At 36.1% G+C, this 17319-nt stretch overlaps 2 protein-coding genes across 2 annotated transcripts in view; one reads left to right on the top strand and one right to left on the bottom strand.

Annotated features, from left to right (window-relative positions):
- Positions 1-12525, top strand: part of LOC121725321 (lysosome membrane protein 2-like) — a 40602-nt gene extending 28077 nt beyond the window's left edge. Inside the window, exons 4-12 of the mRNA XM_042112214.1 lie at positions 138-301; positions 5123-5270; positions 7633-7836; positions 8672-8793; positions 9225-9383; positions 9928-10034; positions 10604-10722; positions 11083-11208; positions 11908-12525. Coding sequence (XP_041968148.1) covers positions 138-301; positions 5123-5270; positions 7633-7836; positions 8672-8793; positions 9225-9383; positions 9928-10034; positions 10604-10722; positions 11083-11208; positions 11908-12207 — 1449 coding nt within the window. The 3' untranslated portion in view covers positions 12208-12525. The remainder of the gene's footprint in view (positions 1-137; positions 302-5122; positions 5271-7632; positions 7837-8671; positions 8794-9224; positions 9384-9927; positions 10035-10603; positions 10723-11082; positions 11209-11907) is intronic.
- Positions 12526-14043: 1518 nt separating this feature from the next.
- The window catches only part of LOC121740522 (transmembrane protease serine 3), a 32668-nt gene continuing 29392 nt past the window's right edge, over positions 14044-17319 (bottom strand). Inside the window, exons 2-6 of the mRNA XM_042133253.1 lie at positions 16158-16267; positions 15756-15862; positions 15420-15559; positions 14459-15120; positions 14044-14267 (exon numbers count right to left, since the gene is read on the bottom strand). Of these exons, the coding sequence (XP_041989187.1) occupies positions 14106-14267; positions 14459-15120; positions 15420-15559; positions 15756-15862; positions 16158-16267 (1181 nt within the window). The 3' untranslated portion in view covers positions 14044-14105. The remainder of the gene's footprint in view (positions 14268-14458; positions 15121-15419; positions 15560-15755; positions 15863-16157; positions 16268-17319) is intronic.

The following is a 17319-nucleotide window of genomic DNA, read 5'->3' as shown; positions in this document are numbered from 1 at the left end:
CGCACTTGGCCGATTTTTATCTACCTTTTATTGAAAGCTGACGTAAGCGAGAGAGTATCTAGGAATATATTTTTATCATCATCCACTCGTTCACTGGCCACTGCTGGATTTTTTTATTCTTGTTTTTTTGTCCTCAGTCTCTGACGATGAAGGAGGGTCGGATAGCGTACGAGGCGTTCCGGGAGCCGCACTATAAGATCTACCTGGACGCTTACGTGTTCAACTACACCAACCTGCCCCAGTACATCAACGGCAGCCAGCCCAAGATCAAGGTGCACGAGATAGGACCCTTCTCCTTCAGGTTAGTGATGGGAGTACCTATTTTAACAAGTCTCTTCAGAAATTAAGAATACGTCTAATACTTTGGGGGTGCCTTGAAATGGGAATAATAACTCCCACGCCGATTTCGGTTAGGTTGGCCGGTTTCATTGAAACCAGGCCAGTTAGGCAGGAGTAATGTTGCATTGCCTAAGTGTGTGCGCAGTACACAAGAGCACTCTATATTCCTTTACTCTCATAACCCAGTGGGACGGAAGACCGACACGACTGGCGAGAGATCAAGGCAATGGGAAGCAACTATCATAAGTGTCCGGTAGTGAAAGACGAAATCCATAGATTTATCCCCTGGAAATATCATAAAAGAGTGGAGCTTCATTACTTAGAATAACCTCAACTGAAATTCCATAGTGGCTAGTCGTTTTAACGTCTATGTGGGACAAAATATTGTACAGAAAAACTTTCAGTTTTTGTAAAAATTATGATGGTCTGGCAACCCTGGAGATTTGCTCTTAGGAGGGCTAGCATTCAAAGTAATTGTTTTTCATTTCGTTTTCTTCTCCGTAATTTATTATGGATCTTTATAATTAACTAGATGACGCCCGCAACTCCGTTGCGCCAAAACTCGTTTATCGGGCCGTACATTTTTTCGGAACAAAAAGTATCCTATGTCATTTCCCGGGACTCAAAGTATCTCCATGCCAAATTTCAGCAAATTCGGTTCAGCGGTTTGGGCGTGAAGAGATAACAGACAGACAGACATACAGACAGACAGACACACTTTCGCATTTATAATATTAGTATGGAAGTATGGATTACCTATTTATTAATACATATGTAATTATTATTTTTAACAAAAAATTAAAACCGACTTCCAAGGTAAACACAATAATAACATCCCTTTAATATGAACTAAAAAGTATTAAATAATTTTTCCTATCTAATAGTGCCTTTTTCCGAATTCGGCTAAACCTCAACTATTTCTGTACTCAATCTTCATCATTTTGAAGTCGGTACCAGATAGCTGAATCTTTAGTTCTGTGACAGAATATTTGAAACTTTTGGAACTGGCACCTTGGTGTTGTGGTCTAAGTTCCAACCTAACCTAACCTACTTTTGGACTTTCTGGATTGTGTTTGTTTTTGTTTTGGCGGGGGGCGGCGCCCGCCCCCCCCCCCCCCTTCGGTATCCGTGGCTGAGTAGTTAAGTAAGACCCACTCATCACAGCCTTGAGATGCCCTAAAAATACTTCGTAAACATCAGAAAACAGATGATCTTATCTGAAGATTACGAAAATCTCAAATGCGAATTTATTCTAAACGGAGAGTTTACTGGCGGTGGAAACGGTAAGTAGGAGTTTTTCTCACCCAAAACAATCCTCCTTAACCCATGTCACCAACATTTAATTGACGTAGGTTCCTAAACCTTAGCCAAATTTTTCTAAGTATTTTCGCCATACAAACAAGGGTCACATTTCGGCCTGTCATTCGACAGGGGTTGATTTTTGAGAAAAGTTTATCTGAGCTTTTTTTCTTCCCTTGGCGCCCCCTATCGATTGGTATAATAAAAAAGGGGTGGTCATAGGGGTTGTATTTTTGTCGTCAAAAATTTTCTAAGTATTTTCGCCATACTAACGAGGTTCGTATATCGGCCTGTATCTGGCCGGGGGTAGATTTTTGAGAAAAGTTTATCTGAGCATTCTTACTCCCCTTGGCGCCCCCTATCGATTGGTATATTCAAAAAGGGTGGTTATAAGAGGTTAAAATTTTGAAGAAAAATTTTTGTCTTTTTTCCATAGTGCCCCGTTACCTTCAGTCCAACCCAAATGTGTGCCTTACGCTCTGGAGTAGAGGTTGAATTTGTTACTTATGTTCAATTTTGTGGTACTTGATATATTATGTGTTTTGAAACAACATTAAGTACGAGTATATTTTTTTGTATTAAAATCGCTTTGAAATGTACCAAATAAATAAGGACATAACGTGATGACTGATGATATTTTATGGTGTTGTATTCATATACAACCATGTGAGTTGTGACATTGGTGACCCTGACATGGTAGTGATGATGATGATGATGATGAATGTAATTTGCATAGTTACATATGCTTTCAGTTCTTAAAACAACGCCTAAACCCCCAAACTTGTATCTATAAGGAATCCGGAGTTCTCTTAGTATCTTCGGAACCATAGTATACCTTGGTGCAAAATCTTGCGTTTTGGTAGCATATGCTTAGGATTCTTCTCATAAAACCAAAATCACTATATGTTTCCATATAAATTTTGAGGGGTTCCCTCGATTACTCATGGATCCCATCATCAGATCACCACTTTTGTGAAAATGGGACCAAAGTGGAGTGAAACCTAATATAACAAAACAAACATTTTGAAAATCGGTTTACAAACGGCGGAGTAGTGGTCGAACATACAAAAAAAAAAAAAATCCACAGCCGAATATATAACCTCCTCGTTTTTTGGAAGTCGGTTAAAAATAGTGATGCATCATCCTACTTAGACCTTTTAATTCTAACTAGATAGAATTATAACTTTTTATAGTAGTATTAAAAAGTCTAAAACTGTAATAACTCATTATTACATCGCGTGATAACAAAAGAAAAACCCTTCATTGATTATAACAGCTCATTAGAGTTAGTCTGTACTTAACATGAATGTGTTTGTTTTCTTGTCATTCATTTATATAATTTGTCGCCAGTCATCATCAGGTGTACCAAATTTATTCTAAACGGAACAAGATCTTGACAATCAAAATAAGTCCGTCATACTATTATACATAATTATTACTAGCTATTTGACCGAGCTTTGCTCGGTATTCGATTTTCCAAAAATGATTCCTAGCTAAATCGATTTATCGCCCCCGACACCCCTATATACTAAATTTCATGAAAATCGTTAGAGCCGATTCCGAGATTCCAATTATATATATATATATATACGAGCTTTTGCCCGCGGCTTCACTCGCGTTAAGAAGTATTATTATATACAAACTTCCATCCCCTATTTAAACCCTTGGGGTTGGAATTTATCAAAATCCTTTCTTAGCGGATGCCTACGTCATAACATCTACCTGCATGCCAAATTTCAGCCCGATCCGTCCAGTGGTTTGGGCTGTGCGTTGACCTTCGTCACCTTCGAGTTTTATATATATAGATTATATACAAGAATTGCTCGTTTAAAGATATAAGATTATAGGTCATAGTTTTTTATGTGAGCCTTGTGAATTTAAATGTGAAAAAGAAAAAAACCGGCCAAGTGCGAGTTGAACTCGTCCATGAAGGATTCCGCAGCAGCAATGAGGTTTATTTCTATGATGAAATTAAAAGGTTTTCGATTAATTTTTATATTTCAGTTGATTTAATAAAAGTTAAATTAAGGTTTACTATTTATGACGTATAAAAAAAAACTATAGGCTAGATCTCGTTCAAACCAATTTTCGTTGGTAGTTTTTATAGTAATTTACATCATATATTTTTTTTAGAATTATCATGCCCCTACTTTAGAAGTTAGAGGGGGGGGGGACACATTTTACCACTTTGGAAGAGTCTCCCTCGCAAACTATTTGAGTTAGAAAAAAATGATATTAGAAACCTCAATATGATTTTTGAAGACCTATTCATAAATACTCTACACGCATAGGTTAGATGAAAAAAATTTTTTTTTGTTTCAGTTGTACCTATGGGGACCCCTAAAATTTTTGATAATTTTTCCATTTTTGTATCAAAATCTTAACGCGGTTCACAGACTACATCTACTTACCAAGTTTCAATAGTATATCTCTAATAGTTTCGGAGAAAAGTAGCTGTGACATACGGACGGACAGACAGACAGACATGACGAATCTATAAGGGTTCCGTTTATGCCATTTGGCTACGGAACCCTAAAAACATTTTGTTATTGTTAATATTATGTTATTATTATTATTGTGTACAGAATATCTAGATAATATCTAATTAGATAATACATAGATGTTATTGTGTACAGCGTATCTAATTAAAATAAATATTGCAGATTAAGGGTAGATTGCGCCAGAGGCGTAGTTATAGTTAAGGTTAAGGTTATCGTCAAATATGGCGTCCATGAACTGTCAAATCCCTAGTAAAGATCCATTACCTTTACTAGGGATTTGACAGTTCATTTGACATTTTCTTATGGTTAAAGTTATAGTTAAAGTAAGTTGGTGCAACCCAACCTTAATATTTTCTGAGGGTAAAGTCGACCATCGTAACCCTACTCATACTGTATTATTATAGTATAATACAACGATTGTGTATTACAATTGAAAATAGTAACCTTTCCTCGTAGAAAACGTGACGATTTATTTAGTTACGGTGGTAATTCGGTAACGTTACTCGCCATAAAATCTCACCTTACATTTAAGTTTACAAATATTGTAATTTATAAACCATAAAAGTAGACAAAAGTGTTTGAACTTTGAATTCACTTGAGATTAGTTACGAAAACATAGACTATTAGATGAAAATCAAACAAAGATTAGAAAGGGCTTTTGGTTCAGAGATTTCATAATATTTTATTGACCTTACATTTTCTGTAAGCAAAATAAAGATAAGATTATGTCCAATTATTATATTTTTGAACCCTTTTAACTTTTATTTGAACCCTCATTTTTATTTTCATAATTAAAACCCACTTGCGCCAAATCGAGTTAAAAATAAGCCGGTGTTATGAGGACCATGACAAATACAATATTATTATGTTCACACATACCCAATATTATTACATAATATTACCCAGGTTCCAGGGATACCCTGTTGAGAAAGGCGCAAGTGGCCCAAAATATGTATTATTAATTTTATTCAATTTTTTTTCAGGGAATTAAGAACAGATGAGAACATGCGCGTTGACCATGAGCGGGGAACCCTGACTATGAACCCCAAACTTCGGCTGGAGTTTGTCCGGGAGAGATCTGTGGCCCACTACAAAGACGTCAACATAACTGTACCCAACATAGTGCTTATTGTAAGTACTTTTATGGCCTTTTTAGTGCTAAGCGAGCCACACACGAGCCGTCTATTCAACTTGCGCGTTCTTAGTCCATCCGTTCTGGAAATGGTAAAACGCCATTATAAATGCGAAAGTGTTGCTGTCTATGTAAGCTCTCTTGGTTTGTACAGTAAAATTTTGATGAATTATGGTAATGTGATGCTTTGAGTCTTAGATTAAAAGTATTCTATGGCCGCATAGAATACTTTTAATCTAAGAAACATAATATTTAGTTCCCGCGCTGTAAACGAAATTTATTTTGGCACAACAGAGTTGCAGTCGTCTATAGGTTAGGTTTTTTGGTTAATACCACTATCGGTTTTAAATTTGTTATGGATATACTTTGAGTTTCAGTAAAGAATTGTATCGGAAGGAAGGAAGTATTGATAAAGATAAAGCCAGGTAAAAACTTGGTTCAGGCGCGGGCGGCAAAATGTTGCCGTTTTATTTGCAGTGCTCGAAGAGCAGTCTATGGACGGTTTAAGTCTCTGTTTCAAAATTTTCTCTATGTGGCGTATAAGTTTTGTTGCTGTTGTGGTATCCACTGTTACTTTCTTACTAATTTATGTCAAGGGAAACAGAGAAACTTATGAATTGATTGATTTTTATTGGAGGACTGTGAAATATACGGGCAGCACGAATTAGTGATTAGGGATACCATTTTATCATTTATCAGTGACTAGTTTATAGAAATTGAAAGAAATAAAATGTAAGTAATAGATGACGCCCACAACTCCGAAATTTGTTTATCCCTCAAGAACCGTACATTTATTTGGGATAAAAATTACTCTATGTCGTTGCCCGGACTCATTGTATCTACATACCAAATTTCAGCAAAATCGGTTCAGCGGTTTGGGCGTGAAGAGGTAACAGTCAGATAGACTGATTGATTTTACTGGGTATGAGGATAATTTGAGTCCAGGGAAAGGACATATTATAATTATACTTTGAAATGTACAGTTCCCTTTGATGTGATTCATCTAGAGTTTAGTATATTATAGTATAAACGTAATACCCGGTCGCCGGACAGTGAGAAACTCGTCACCATCAACCTAGCTTCTCTCTTCTCTTTCATTTCGTCTCCTAGAAACCGGGCCTTTACTCAAAATTCTTTATCCTAGCGACTTTAACTATAAACTAGTTACTAGAGGCACAGAATATATATATTAATAGTACCAACTAGAGGTATAAATTCAATAACATAGCAATAGTTGATGTTAATAACTAACATCTAAAGTAAAAAGATTAAAATCGAAGGTTGTGCACCTTTTCTGTTCCCGCCCCTTCCGAGGCCGATCCAGTTATGTTTTAGTATTACAACAATACTATTATAACACTTATTTTTCCTTTTTATATAAAATATATTTTATAAATTATACATTTTGTAAAACAAGTTTATTTGCTCATAACTCATACCACGATTGCTCGGCTGCCTATAGTATGTAATCAGAAAAGTTAATGCATGCACACGTGGCGGACCTGCATAACTTGGTCAGGTTATGATCACTGACTGAATTGACAATCCGACCTATTGACGTAGGTCCGTCAATTGCCTAAGAATCAAATTCTTCGATGGAATACAATCGACGCTGATCGTGGGCAATCAATAAAATCATAGAAAGGGTCAGATCACATTGCAACGTGACGGGGGATACAATGCATGTTTAAATGAGCCATTCAAGAGTAGATGACGTTAAATTAAGAAATTTAATAACAAGCCCTAATTCAAAAATTTTAAGTGGACCAAACTCAATTTTTTCAGCAATGTGCGGGCTGATGACGATGAACTACAGCTAAAAACATGCTCTATAATGTCAGCTTTCAAATAAACAAAAAGTAGATCAAAATCGGTCCACTCATTTGGATTCTAATATGTATATAACACGGACACACACAAAGACAGACAAACAGACAGCCAAACCCGTCAAACTTATAACACCCCTCTTTTATAACCACCGTCTATCAATTCAATGTGAATTTTCTTGTTGAGTAAATAAAGTTCAGTTTGTAATGCCTCATTTTAATAAGTCAACGCATCGTCACGTTGCTATGTGAACATTTTGCCCAACTTGTACATGATAGATTTAAATTAATTTAAATCTATGAACGTATTGGAAGCCAACGTACAGTTCGACAAGGCTTTATTTGAACGTGGCGAGAAAAGGAATTAAACGCTTCTATCATAGAAAAACGTCATTTTTGACATGTGTTTGATAGTTCTCCTTTACCAGCAGCGCTCCCGTCAATGTCACCCACGTTCAAATAAAGCCTTGTCGAACTATATGATAGAGCTTACTTCATGTAAACTATGATATAAACCAGCGCCTAACTTTGACAGTCATTCACGACGTATCTCGCAGACAACATGGGCTACTTCACGAACGTGGGCGCCTACTACTCCATGAGGAGTCTGGGCTCCAAGCTGGTGATGGAAATGACGGCGGACGAGCTGATGTTCGGCTACAAGGAGCCGCTGGTGACCCTGGCCAACCAGATCCTGCCCAACTGGATCGACTTCAGCAAGACGGGGATTGTGGATCGGGTGAGGATACTCTTTCTGCATTTTCTGTATTTTTGTATATTTAGTCTTTTGCATGATGATCAGTATGGTGGATATGTTGCAGGCGGATTGTATAATCTGCCATTTTACATTACGGCTAGCTATAACGATTAGCCGGAGTCACCAGAGTCTTTTAGTACATGGAGGGTTAATGTTACATCACTAACAGATTTAACACGTTTATCTGAGTAATTGATCGACAATTAGAAATAACTGAGTGAAATAATTGTAATCAGCATTACGTGGTATTTTATTTAATTATTGCAAATTGCTAATCAATTACAACAACATGTCGCTAGAAATTCTTTATAGTTTAGCGTGAATAGTTTGCATTGTATGGTAGAGTAGTGAAATAATATTATGTAACAAGGCAAACCACGCAAGATCGTCGGTTTGATTAATGGCTACATAAAATGTGGGCTTCTTGTATGCCAATTATGTCCTGATTAGAATTTTATTATGCACAATTTGTAAATAATTGAGCGCTAAGATTATACCATTTTTGTAGATAACTAACTATATTGTATACAGTGATTAATTAATCGATTCTAATGATAACAACTTGGACATACATACGATTTATTATAAAGGTCTCTACTAATATAATTTGAACATGCTGGCCATCATGATTATGCAGTATGCTGTCTGTAGCATTCACAATCAACGTCGAACATGGCCCATGGGAAATCTTAGATTAATATGTTTCTCTGCATGTTTCATCTGAAATCTTGGTTGGGGCCAGAACCTTGAGCTTAAAGTCTGGCGGCCAAACTGATGTGGTGAGAAGCGTCCTTATTTATTCCTCTCTACGTTTCAGTTTTACGCAGACAAGCACAGCGAGGTGGAGTTAGATCTGAAGAATGCGTCGAGGAAGTACGCCATCAACTTGTGGGACGGAAGACCGGGGCTAGAGCAGCAGGGGTACTCTGAGACTTCCAGGTAAAATGGGAGGACTATAAGGATCAATTCAGACCGCAACGTGACGCGTATATGAATTCCTTATAAGAAAGTTGCGGTCTGAATTGACCCTTTGGCTTTGTCCACACTGACGATTTGTATCACTCTTTTTTTGAGATTCTGAGATGAAATTTAATGAAAAAAAATGTAAGAGTTAAAAGAGGAGTCATCTTTCCTCCATATTTTGCGAGCCAAAATATCAATGAGCTTGGCAAATTTGAAGCACCAATGGTTCTTTATATTCAGGATTTTAATAAAAAATAAATATTAAAGGCGGTCCTATACTTTTTCGAAATTGATAAGGGCCTTTTCTATCAAGTCTGATAGTAATAGCCAATAGGTATAGTTGGACTTGCATTAAGTACAATAAGTAGTAGCTTTTATTGTCATAATTATCCTAAATGATCTATCAGCAACAATTGCAATCGCGTGCGAGACACGTACGAGGGTATGATGATGACCCCCAACATGGCCACCAACCAGACCCTCAAGATCTTCCGCAGCTACGGCTGTAGAGTGTTCCCCTTCGACTTCACGGAGGAGGTGGACTTCTGGGGGATGAGAGCATATCGGTTAGTGATGATATATATTGCATAACAATAGTAACATAATTAATATTTACTACTGATATTCTTTTTTAGGCTTCACCGTAGTCGAGTTACCTGACAGCTTTTTATGTTATCGTTAAGGTGGCTTTCGGATCTTTGCCGCGAGCGACCGCGACCGACGAAAATTCAAACGAAATGCTACTTTATGACATAGGCGATAGGTTTCATTTTACTCTACCAACTAGCTTTTACGCCGCCGCCGGCGGCAGCGTGGGTCGCCACCAAAATGTCAGTAGAAAATGACACTTATATTCTATGTCATAAAGTAGCATTTAATTTGAATTTTCACCGGTTGCGGTCGCTCGCGGCAAAGATCCGAAAGCCACCTTTACAGTGCTATTACAGTGGCAATATTTTTCATTTTTGTTTCTGAATAATTCCATTAGTTAATTTGTGTTTTAATTGTTGCTCCTATGATTTGATACGCTTTTTAGTGTCTACGCCTTTTTTTGTTACAAAGACATGCATAGTAAATATTGTATAAAATGATACAATTTTTTTTCTTCAGTTACGACATGCAGAAGACAGCTTTCAACAAAATATCGGACTACGCGTGTCCGTGCACCAAGAACTGTCTTCCGGATGGCTTCATAGACATCAGTGGATGTTACTATGGTGAGTTTCAACCTGTAGACAAAGGCACCTTTGACACAAGATATACCACAGCCTCAGATAAATGTAATGCTGAATGTAGAAGCTGTTGTTGCCATATGGTTTGCGGGGGTCAAACATAGAATACGCTTTCAAGTTCTCGTGATCGGTCGGCTCTCTTCCTCCTTTCTTTGCAATTTTACTATATTAAAAGATTTATATAACACTAGCTGTTGCCCGCGACTTGAACAAATTTTCGTATTTTCACCCCCTTACAACCCTTTTTTCCAGTAAAAAAGTAGCCTATGTCCTTTCTCAGGCTTTAGACTATCTGTATACAAAATTTCATTACAATCGGTTCGGTAGTTTTGGCGTGAAAGCGAGACAGACAGACAGACAGAGATACTTTCGCATTTATAATATTAGTAGTATAGATAGTATAGATAACACTAGTGAAAGATTAAAAAAATATATTAAAACATATTTAATTAATATCTATGGATGCTTTACACCACGTGAGTCTGGCCCCGTCCTAAGTTCCTGAAGGACTTGTGTTACGGGTGCATTTTAAACATAACTTGGTTATTTTTCAGGTTTCCCTATAGCTCTCTCAAAGCCACATTTCCAAGACGTGGATCCGGCGCAGAAGGCGAAGTTTGAAGGGATGACGCCGGATCTAACTAAATCTTTAGCTGATTTTTATTTTGAACCGGTAAGATTCGTTCTTCTTTATAAAACTCATACCATTGTTCAATTACAAAAAAAAATGGACAAGAAAATAAAAGTTTTAATAAATCGGTAAAATTACTTTTAATATTAGTCTGATTTTCAAAGAAGTAAATTTTATTAAATTAATCGAGGTACCTACTAAGATTATAATTTTTTGTTCAGAACAAAAATACTTACCAAATAGTAACTTTAATAATAAGTAAAGCTTTAAAAGTAAGTCTTCTCTTCGAACAATCTGTCACAATCGAAATAAATTTGGAATTTGATGAAATAAGTTAAGTTGATAGATCAAGACAGGTCATGGACCATGGTAATTTGATTATTATGCATTTTTCTATTGCAGACGATAGGTGTGCCCCTCAAGGCTATGATGAGATTCCAGATCAATGCCGCAGTGCGAACGGCGCCGGGCAACCCTATAGCTAATGCTCTGAAAGACACCGTACTGCCTTATATTAGAATAGAATTGGTAAGCAAATTGGTAAAAATATCAACGATGGAGTGGTTTTCAATAGTCTACTGTTAACATGCCTAAGATTTTTTAAAGCGCCTTAAATATTCTAACGCGCAACAATTGCCTAGTGATTGCTTACACACTAAATATTTTCACCACAAAATGTGTATTAGTATATAACTAGAGATCGCCCAATGGTCGAAATTCGACCTTAGTTTCAACGACATTAATTTAGGACTACTACGTTTAATTTGTAAAAAAATATTGACTTTATCATATTTTTTTTCAACTCTCGTCTCTGGGACTCTGCTGATCTCAGACTGGCCGTGTAAGCATTGTCTAATAGTATCTAAGATTCAATAAAAAAACTATAATCCATTTTCAATTTGTCAACTTGTTGTCAACAGACTTCAACCATAAATAAAAGAGTATAATTCGTACGTATAAGCTTGTCACTCAAAAATCTGTCATTTCTCATGTGTGTGTTGTAGTGTGTGTAATGTTTTATTTGTTAAAAAAATGTATGATAAAAGCATAATTTCAAAATAATATTAGTTCGATGCACTCCTTCACCATATAAACTATAACTGTGCAAAATTTCATGCACATACGTTTCCCCATTTTTCGTAAAAAGGGTTACAAAGTTTTTCGCTTGCGTATTAATATATAGATTATGATAAATACGTTTAAATACATACATTTTTTCCTTTTCAGTATTGCGACGAGCCTCCAATGTACATTTACATTCAAATGTATCTGGTACTGGTAGTCGGACCACCGGTGCTTATCATGGTCATCATGACTCTCCTCATATCCGGTATATACCTCGGTTTCCGCGGGTTCTACGACTACTTCCGAACTGACAACCATTTGGTGCTGACGAACGTGGAACCGTCAACCAAGAGGCGAAGTGCAGTAAGCCTAGATTCCGTAGAAAATCAAAATGGAGAGGAAATGAAAGAAATAGCGCTTTTACTACATATTATAGAAAATTCTAGTACAAGGGATCCATAATGAGACTGTTAATTATAATTTGAAGGTTACGATCCTGAAACAATTGCACTTAATTATTTTGTATTCAACGCGTAGGTTTTTATCATATTCTTATAACTACAAATTGTAAAGTAAGAATGAAAAACTAGGATTTAAACGCAGTATGAACAATGAACATACATTAGGTGCGATGATGAATTTTGTAAAGATTGATTTATTAGAAGTTTTGTAAGTAGTAGCAGATAAGAAAAAAAAATATTTTTAAATGTTAGAGATAACATACAAATATGTGATAAAATATTCTTCCTTAGCTTTAAACGCGAGTAATTGGTATTATAGCATTAGGTATTAGATTAAATCTTATTATGTCTTTAGTATGCAATTGTAAAAGAAATAATGGGTGACAAGTTGAAAACACCGTAGTAAACAGAATATTCGACTTGTGCTTTAGTATTTGCTATAAAATATTATAAGGAATGAAAATTTTGTAAACATTTTACAAATTTTCATATATTACTTATTTACAATTAATAAAGAAAATTAATAAGAATTTAGAGAAACCGTTTACACTTAGGAGAGCCATGCTTCCAAAACCATGTTCTCACAGAAAACCGGCGTGAAACAGCGCTTGCGCTGTGTTTCGCCGTGTGAGTTTACCGGAGGCCCAATCCCCTAACCTATTCCCTTCCCTTCCCATCCCTACCCTTCCCCTATTACCCTATTCCCTCTTAAAAGGCCGGCAACGCACCTGCAGCTCTTCTGATGCTGCGAGTGTCCATGGGCGATGGAAGTTGCTTTCCATCAGGTGACCCGTTTGCTCGTTTGCCCCCTTATTTCATAAAAAAAAAACCAAGGAGCTTCGGACAGTTTGACGTTTAAACCTCAATACTAGAAAAAGTATTGTGCCTATGTAAGTATTGTTAAAGTACGATAAGATTCGCTCACCTAAAATAATTTGTAAATACTTAAACCTAAGATATTGTTAAGATGAAATGAAAAGATTGTAAATAAAATAGTTAGACTTATAAAATAGTTTATTTACATCACTGAAAAAAATAACTTACAAGGAGTCTTATACAGTCTTTACATCTTTAGGCATCTCTTTGTGTTTCAAACACTATAAAACAGGAATTTCAAAGACAGACAGGCAGACATACAGACTAGACATAATACCTACCTATTTACAAATTATGGTAATTGCTTAACGTTAGCTTTACATAAATAAATACTACGAATGTTACTCTTATTCTTAAAGAAAATTTGTCTCAGATTTTTCTACTTTAAATTTGAACGGACAATTTTTAAGTCTTAAGAGTATTTAGGATTACTGATTCTCTTAGTTTAAATAATATTATAGTTCAGCTTCGTTTCAGTCAGATTATTGATAAAATTCATTTCGAACACGACTACAAAAACGAATACAAAAGGTAAATTAATAAATAATTATATACAAAATTATATAAATAACAATACTTATGACACATTTCCTAATAAGTAGTTTCTTTTATAAAACTTAACGGTAATTGTGCAAAATATAACAATACTTAAAAGTCTAATTGTTCAGTAATAGGTAATACTTGATTTGTAATTAATACATATTATAGTTTGGTAACTTCAAATATTATGTACTTTGATATTGATGATACGCACTGGACCCTTTCAGATGCAGTTCCTTAAACGTATCAAATTTGATTTTATTTTAACAATTGCTAGAATTCTAGCCGATGACCATATTATGAATACAAACTTAAACGTCTAATCAACTATGTGAGCTATCTAGAGGTATAATATTCAAGACTCTATCTCAATCTATATCTCTATATTCAAGTCAATTCTAGCTCTATCGTCTAATGATCACAAGCAAACTTCCAGAATCAGATCAACAAAAATTTCATGGTTCATTATCAGGACGTTACCTATCAGCTGGTGATAAGATGGGTCTGTATCCAGGGTACATAGTGTGCGACGTTGGTGTAGACATCAGGTACGCCGCGCCGCGCGCATCCTGAGCCAAATGACGTTAGACCACGAAGCTCCCAACGACCACCGACACGACACTGCAAGGGTCCACCGCTGTCACCCTGGAAAAGTTAGAGTTTGTGTAAGATACTGGTATTGAAGATGACAACAATATGCGGTTTGGAGACTAATGAAAATTGACGCCAGTTGGATTTAACCCAATCAAAGTTTGTGTCAGAAGGGTAACAAATAATAAGCTCAACTCAACAACAATACATTAAGGTTAAAAAAATGCAACGAATAAAATCCTTACCACGCAAGCCCCTGTACTTCCGTCCGTGCTTCCAGCACACAAATGGCCATCGTTCAATGGCAAACTTAAAGAGTATCTTTCTCTACACAACTGCAATGGAAGGATAGGAACCTCAGCTTCTAACAAAACATCTGTTAAAGTACCATTAGTCTGTTCCCTTCCCCAGCCTGTCGTATAGCATTCATCTCTATAGTCAAGCCCATTGTTATCTATAAATGGATCGATTTCTTCTCCAAACATCAGTTTTTTATCACTCCTCTCATTAGAATTGCCTCTCTTTATTAATTTAACTACGCTATCTAATGTCGCACTATCATACGTTTTGTCTCCTCTACTCTCATCATTAAGTCTTAGTTTAGCTTCATTATTTTCTCTTTCTATACTAGAGTCATCTGATATTCTGACATTATATCTTGTATTCTTATGTTTCTTATTCAATAAATCAGGAAATATACTTTTGGTGAGATTGTTAAGTTTTTCCAAATATTTCGAAGCGGTTGCCGGATTCGGTTTAGGTTTAGGTTTTTTGATTCTTTCAATGTCCGGTCTCATAGAATATCTTTCTGTTGGATCAGCGATAAACGTTTCATCTGGTGGAAGACAAATTGTTTTTATTTTGCTGCCAGGACTCACATCAGCTGCTTTTGTCATTTTCATTAGGGCTGTAAGTATAAAACCAATATTTTAATACCATAACATAATGGTCATAAGGTATTTTATTACCATATAGCTGATTGCACATATTCTGTCAGCACCGTAAGCGTCGTACGCGTCGAACGCACCGCATAGTATACGAAATGCGGCGCGTACGGTGCGGACGAATGTGCATTCATATCATTTCACACAACAATATATAACGAATTTTGAAGTGCGCTTTTACCGCGTGCGTGCTACTAAACGTGCGATCAAAATATTAAAGTCTTTAACTTAACTACTTTAATGTAATAAAAGTGCATATCACCTATGTCATGCTGATAGTTGTGGAAGCGGTGATGCAGAATGATCTTCTGTATTGGCATATACGCGCCACGCTGCTCCGCTCTGTCCCATTCACCAAGTACCGCGGTCCACAACTCCGGCACTGGTAAATTGAACAGCTCACTGAAATTAAGTATTTATTTAATTAATATCTTTAAATAGGTAATTATTTTTTTTGAAATGATAAAAGCAACAAGTTTGACGTCTATTCTCTTTTGTTTGTATATTTATTTTTAGATTTTGTTATCTTGATACTTCTAGATCACTACAGTAAAAGTATGGAAACATGTTAATTTCCCTGTAACAGAGAGTGTAGTACTTATGTACGCAGTGCGCGGTGGTGAGCAGCCACTGTGGGTGGATAAGTACTCCGCCACACCAGTGACCGATCAGCCCGTAGCTCGGGTGCAGCAGCTGCAAGGATACCTGGAACAGGTAATAAAGAGGACATGAAATGGATAATATAAAAAACGCAAGAAATAATGCAAACGAGGTTAAGAAAATAATTAAAAAGTTCCGAACAAACATCAGGAAATATCAATATTAGATGTGCTGACATATTTATAAGAACAGATAAAATATAAGAGATTTATAGATTAATGCAAATCCAAATCATTCTGCAATTATATAAGTGTAAGGTGAAGCAAGTAACATAATAAAACAGATCTTAAAATTAAATGTAGACTTGAACCGAGAGGACATAGTAGAAGTGAACAATTACCTGCCAGGGCCAGGCTCCCCTTTTGGACTCCCTTCCCTTGATGATCCTTAGCTGCCCCGCTGACCGCTCCCGAGGTTGTCTCGTGTGCCTTCGTAGGGGGACGCCACAATCTGAAATTGAAACGGTTTATTTTGAATAATTAATCATGCTACTCTGCGCGGTCGCCGTCAGCCCTATTTTACCACTTATTTGTATTAATATTTGAATCCTTGTGGGCATCATCTTTTTATCGATTGCGCATTTTGAGTCAACATTTTTAAATATTCGTTCCCACTTCGTTTCGTCCCCACAGGACAGGCCAATGCCTAATGGATCCCCACACTAGGCAATCCTAGTGTGGGGATCCATTATCGCATATTATGTTAAAATTTTTTGGCCAATAAATATTTGTATTTGTATTTTTATTAAATTGTGGTTTGCTTAAGTTCTAACTTGATCGTGTTACTTATTTAGCCCGACCAAGTTTCAGGAATTGAGACTTATCTTAATAATGCCGAGTCCCGAGGAGAGGTTAGGTTTGAACTTTGATTGTATTTAATTTAATTTATTACGTTTTAGTGCTAGTCAATATCCCAATTTAAACCGAAGCTTCTTGCAATATTTTCGGCGATTTTTGTACGGTAATGTGAGTCATAAAATTACAGTATACTTTTTAATTGCTCGTACTTTGTAGTATTAGTTTCATGCTAATATCTCGCGTGACTTCAGCAATATGTTCGCTAATTCTCAACACGTCTGGTCGCGTGTTGTTGGTAATAAATTCATTTCCGATGTAATGTATATCAGCGGCTCAGTCGGGTATGCGACGAAAAGTCAGTAGGAAATTGAGCATATCCGTCATCGATATAAAATAAATCTACGATTAATGTTTTATATATGCCATAGATTCACATTTAATTAGTGTTGTCACAACCTTGTTTAACTGTACTGATTGGTGTATAATAGTTATTATCGCATACTACTTGTTGAGTAATGTTACTACAATAAAAGACCAGAAAATCTATTTTGTGATGATCAAAAATACCCATAAGAGCTATTATAGCAAACGTACAATAATTCTCCAGCCCAGCTATACAAAGAACAAAATATTAATTCTCAGTTCTATGATTATTCTCCTTTCAGTTTAGAATATTTTAGGTAAACTGTGTGTAGTTAATAAAAT

This window comes from Aricia agestis, chromosome 3 (assembly GCF_905147365.1).
Source record: "Aricia agestis chromosome 3, ilAriAges1.1, whole genome shotgun sequence".
Taxonomy (NCBI): domain Eukaryota; kingdom Metazoa; phylum Arthropoda; class Insecta; order Lepidoptera; family Lycaenidae; genus Aricia; species Aricia agestis.
This window is presented reverse-complemented; position numbering and strand designations above follow the sequence as displayed.